The sequence below is a fragment of the Ictalurus furcatus genome, chromosome 8, assembly GCF_023375685.1.
Source record: "Ictalurus furcatus strain D&B chromosome 8, Billie_1.0, whole genome shotgun sequence".
In the NCBI taxonomy this organism is placed as follows: Eukaryota; Metazoa; Chordata; class Actinopteri; order Siluriformes; family Ictaluridae; genus Ictalurus; species Ictalurus furcatus.
Genome location: NC_071262.1, coordinates 22,085,893 through 22,091,473, shown reverse-complemented (window position 1 = coordinate 22,091,473; position 5,581 = coordinate 22,085,893). Strand labels below are relative to the sequence as shown.

At 38.7% G+C, this 5,581-nt stretch overlaps 2 protein-coding genes across 2 annotated transcripts; both read right to left on the bottom strand.

Annotated features, from left to right (window-relative positions):
• Positions 1-2,971: 2,971 nt before the first annotated feature.
• Positions 2,972-3,187, bottom strand: LOC128611254 (phosphatidylinositol N-acetylglucosaminyltransferase subunit Y-like). The gene has a single exon (XM_053630632.1). It carries the CDS (start codon positions 3,185-3,187, stop codon positions 2,972-2,974), a length of 216 nt encoding a protein of 71 aa, XP_053486607.1.
• Positions 3,188-3,225: 38 nt separating this feature from the next.
• LOC128611253 (protein preY, mitochondrial-like) lies at positions 3,226-5,236 on the bottom strand. Its single transcript, XM_053630631.1, has 2 exons — positions 4,940-5,236; positions 3,226-3,367 (listed from the first exon to the last, which is right to left on the bottom strand). The coding sequence occupies exons 1-2, from the start codon at positions 5,131-5,133 to the stop codon at positions 3,226-3,228; spliced, it is 336 nt and encodes a 111-aa protein (XP_053486606.1). The 5' UTR covers positions 5,134-5,236.
• Positions 5,237-5,581: the final 345 nt, after the last annotated feature.

The following is a 5,581-nucleotide window of genomic DNA, read 5'->3' as shown; positions in this document are numbered from 1 at the left end:
GGCTACAGACTAACGGTATGTCTGAACACAGATGTGGTTTACTTAATGGGACTTTTCTAAAGGCAGTTTTGCCACCATAATCTGGAAAAGCTTAGTTTAGAACTTTTAGTGTGCATCTGATATCCCAAAATGCACTTCATTAGGTTAGTGTCCAACCATTAAAGCAGAGGAATTTAGGACACACGTAGTGCACTTTACAGTTTGTAAACATTGTAAATACAAAGTAGGATGTTTAATTAAGTCAGTGTGATTTTATCTTACAGAAAGAGATGGCTTCCATAAAGGTGCTAGGGTGCATACCATTAGACAACACTTTTTTGGATGACCTGAAAAAACACAAGAAGAAAAAGGCTAAGAAATTGAAAAGGGAAAAGTTGGATAAACAGAAATCGCAGCCAAAAGGTCAAGAGAGTTTGAAGGATTACGATGACATTTGTGACTCAAACCTCTCTGCACAGTGGCCAGAGATCAAGAAGAAGAAGAAGAAACGGAAAAAGAAACCCGATGTCAGTTTAAATGAGGAGTTTTCCCTGACGCAGAATAAAAACAAACTGTCAAAGCGACACAAGAACAGAGACAGTAACTGTGCTGTGGACGCATGCACGGCTGAGCATGGTGTCCGATCAGGTCCTGGTGAACAGGAAGCGGTGCAGCCAATTTTAAGCTCAATCCAAAAAGAGAAGAAACACAAAAAGAGAGTCGCCTTTAATCTGTCACCGGTGTTGCACGAACCTAAACCACTTCAAAATCCTTTCCCAGTGAGAAATATCCTTCAAACACAATACTCCGGCACTGACAAAAAGCCATCGTTTAACACCGTATTTCCTGCAGAAGGACGTCACAGCAAGCCAGCCATGGAAGAAAATGGCATGGAGTCTCAAAGTACATTGGATGACATCAACAGCCAAGATCTCTTCATCACCCAGAAGTCCTTCTCAGATCCTTATATAGACCTTTGTAGCAGCACGAGTGCTGAGGAAGCTCTAGAACCGCAGGGTTACACAGAGACATGTCCAGAACCTCAGTCATATACAGCATCATCAGCAAAGAAACGGTCATGTCCAGAACCTCAGTCTTATACAGCATCATCAGCAAAGAAACGGTCATGTCCAGAACCTCAGTCTTATACAGCATCATCAGCAAAGAAACGGTCATGTCCAGAACCTCATACAGCGTCATCACCAAGGAAACTGTCAGGTCCAGAAACTCATTGTTATACAGTGTCATCACCAAGGAAACGGTCATGTCCAGAACCTCAGTCTTATACAGTGTCATCACCAAGGAAACGGTCATGTCCAGAACCTCAGTCTTATACAGTGTCAACACCAAGGAAATGGTCATCTCCAGAACACCAATCATCACCAAGGAAACCATCGCACCTTCACAAACTCAACGCTTCAACTCAGACTGAAAACTTCTTCACCTCTCCTCTCCTCGCTACTTCTCTCAGGTTCAGTCACTGCAGCACATGCACCGAAGAACCGATAGACCTGAGCCTGACGAAAAAATCCAGGCTTCAGCAGTCGGAAGTCGTCAGTAAACCCTTCGAAGATCGGCATCATCCTGAGCTGAACGTAACAGACCTGATGCAGAGCGACGAAAGCGACTCGCACTTAAAGGGCAAAGCTGACCTGTCCCAGCTAAAAGTGGTTCAGACACGCCTCAACGAGTCCTTCTTCTTCAGGCTGAAGGGAGAAGGGGATTCACCTAAGCCCAGCTCACCACTCATGAAGTTCTCAGGAAGTGTCGAGAAGAAGAAGCTGTGACAAAATCAAATTTGTTCAAACAAAAAATTCAGGTCTGTGGATTTGTTGTTGAATGTTATAGGCAATTAATAACAAGTTCAGTTTGTTCTCTTTTGGTGTTTATTATATTCCAGAGAGTATTATATTCAATATATACACTGCAAGTCAAAAGTCTTTCTGGTTAAATAATATCAAATTAGAAAATCAAAATGGTATAATAAAGAGAAATGTTTATTGAATTTAGTCTTGTCTAACATCCATATCACTGTAATTAGGCACAACATATTTATAATTTCCACTTAACAATAGCCTATAGACTTTTTTCTATAGATTTAACACCTGTACGCTTTCTTTATTTTACTGCTATTCTGTTTAATTAATAATAGTAATTCAACTGTAATACAATCATCAGAAACGTTTGACTGGCAGTGTATATCGTGTGTGTTGTTGTGGATTATATTTACTATGCATTATATTAGGACACACATTTTGGCTGGAAGAGTACATGAGAGTTTTTCGACCTCTATGAGATAAGCACAAGAATTTAGACATTTCTCTGCACTTAGAAAAGAACAAAACTTTTGCCTCTTGTAAACCTTTATGTGAATTCTTTTGCAAAAAGAAAAAAAAAATTCAGCAATTCTTCAGCCAAAGGCTTTTCTAAATTTCAGCTAAGATCTGCGTTTTGTGCATTTGGTCCTTTTAGAGATGGAACAAAATTTTCAGAGGGAATAATTTGTCGCTGTTTGGGTCTGATGGAATGACGTGAACCTCAGAATCTTGAGGAATGTATACATAATCAGAGATATTTTGTAGATTGCTCCATTGTTGGAAAATTGGCTAAAACCCTCCATAAGAACAGATTCTGTAAGACTTCCTGTCATCGTAACACATTTGATTGCTATAGCTTAAAACTGGCGATATACAGTCACATATACTAGATGTTTATTACTAAACCTCCATTTTATTGTTCTTTTCTCAGTCCAAGGAAATGTGTCAATTCCTTCCTGATGATTACACATACACTACTCTAAAAGGCCTGATACTGAGAGTTGATGTAACTAATGAAACTGTTTAAATGTTAGAGCTGATTTGAAGCGTCATTGTTAGAAACCACGAATAAAAACATTTTACACTCAGGTTTTAAACACGTCAGTAAGTATGTTAGAAAGAATGCACGTTTGAGCATTTTTCGTGTTGTCTGAATAAAACTTTATTTGCATCTCTCAATTGTGCCGGAACAGCTTGATTCCCATCCACTTCCACAGATGGAAAAAGACATACACGGGAATAGTGACGGGCAACAACAGACTATAAAAACACACGCTGGTAGTGTCAGTGCAGCCCTGTGGGAAGTTTTCATCCACACTTGAGGAGTACAGGAGGCCTAATAAGGACAGGACTGGGACTAAAACGGTGACTGTAGATAGAGGAAATGGCATCGTGCTTTATTTGAGAGAGAGCAGACAGAAAACACTGTTCAAGTCTGAGTCGGTTTTTCAGCTCCTTCAGTCTGCTTGATCAGGCGTGCATCCTGAGGAATCATATTCGGGATGCCATCTACTACGGGATACGCAATACCAAGCTCTTCGTTGATTAGTTCGTTTGTTGTTTCCTCGTATCTAAAAAACATAACAAAGACATTTAATAGTCACAGATCATACAGAGCTGGGTGATATGATGATATAATATTGATATCATGATAAATGAAGTAATTACCAGTCCCTAGTTTCTAGGTTTTTACAATCGCAGGATGTACATGAAATCAAGCAAACTCTGCAATATTCGGAGGAGCTTGCAGTTTTTCAAAATTACCGCATCACAACACGTATGCCGCCAAACATGAGTACAGCTAAAAGGTCCCATTTACCAACAAACATCACTGTGAAAGACCAAGTGCAAACAATTAAAAAAAAAATTTTATTATTATTTTGCCAATTCAAGTAGTTTTCTACAAAAAAAAAAAGCACGAAACCTCCACAAATTTCATCGGAAATTTTTTTTTAAAAAAAGCGCCACAGCAAAATTGAGCTTTTTTTGGCTGCAACAATCAGCAAAAAACTCCCCTGCAAAATCCTGTACGGACTGAACAGCATGATTTTCTAAAAATATAATTTTTGCGCTATTTCCCCATCCCTAGCTGCAGATTTATTTAATGAATAATAATTAAATGTGTACAATTAGGGGTGACAATATCACGATTCTAAAAGGCATCTCTAAGAAACACTCATATATTTAATAATGAAAGTTTTATCTTCTTTTCATTGTTAAATATTTCTTTTAAAAATTCAGTTCAGCTAGAAACAGGTTTTCAATTCTGAATACAGAAAAAGAAAAACTGGATTTAAACATAATGTGGTTTCAGTAGTAAGTGTAGTTTATAAATGAATTTGTTGTATATACACTATATAGCCCAAAGTATGTGCACACCTGACCATTGACTATCCCGTTCCATAACCATGGGCATTAATATGGAGTTGCTCCCCAATTTGCGGTTGCAATGTGTTCCACTCTTCTGGGAAGGCTTTCCACTAGATTTTGCAGCGTGGCTGTGGGGATTTGTGTTCATTCAGCTACAACAGCATTTGTGAGGTTCAGTTCAGGCACTGATGTTGGGATGGAGAGGAGGCTCCAGTTCCAGTTCATCCCAAAGATGTTCAGTGGGGTTGAGGTCAGGGCTCTGTGCAGGACACTCGAGTTCTTCCACCTTCTTCCAACCTTAACACACCATGTCTTCATGGAGCTCACTTTGTGCACAGGGGCGTCGTCATGCTGGAACAGGTTCGGACCTCTTAGTTCCAGTGAGGGGAAATTGTAATGCTTCAGCACACAAAAACGTTCTATACAACTGTGTTCTTCCAACTTTGTGAGAACAGTTTGGTGAAGAACCACATATGGGTGTGATGGTCAGGTGAACACATTATATGGCTTTTGGCTGTATAGTGTGTTTATTAGGGGGAAAATGCTTTTCTGGGATATATGGTATGACGTAATTGCGAAGTGGGCGTGGTTTACGCCTTCATAAAAGCACAATTTAAGATAATCCGGTAATCGAAAATGGACAAAAACAATTAAATAAACATTTTACTGTTGAGTTTTCTGATTTCCTGTTACTACAGTCTAAGAGAAAATATTATAAATGCAGTTTAGCTTAGATGTTATTTTGGGACTGAAATCATGTTTAATGATCATACCTGAGAGGTTTCTTAGACAGAGGACACACAAGAAACTCGAGTAAAGAAACGTCGAACGCGTTTTTCCCAGCGTCCTTCACTTCACTGGAACCGGACAGGTTTCTCTCCTGCAGTCGCAAAAATGTCCTGATATTCACAAATGTGTTGAAACTACAATATTCTGTAGCTAATCTCCTCAGTGCATACTGAGACATATCCGAGGAAAATGCGTTGGGTTTTTTTAAAAAATTTTTTTAAAAAAAAGTCCTCAAACTAGTTTAACCTGTTATCAGTCGTGTTTGTACGCCTGATGCTTCCGGTCCGACTGAAAAATCATTCCGGAAGGAGCAACAACCGCGCGTATGAATGTTCCTTTGGCGATCGCTGTATAATAATAATAATTAACAGTAATTATTACAAAATGTTTTATACACTTTACATATATACAAACTAACTAAAACATTAAGCACATACAAGTAAATACACTATTGATGTTAATTCATTTAATGTTAAGCGCAAAGCAAAGGCGGCGATTTTTCATGCCACCACAAGGTGGCAGTGTTGCCGCATTTATTTGTTTACTTTTTTTCTGGTTCAACGCTAATGAAAACCTGGGATAATTTTTTTAAAGATATATTTTTTGATCTGATCCGAAATACTAAG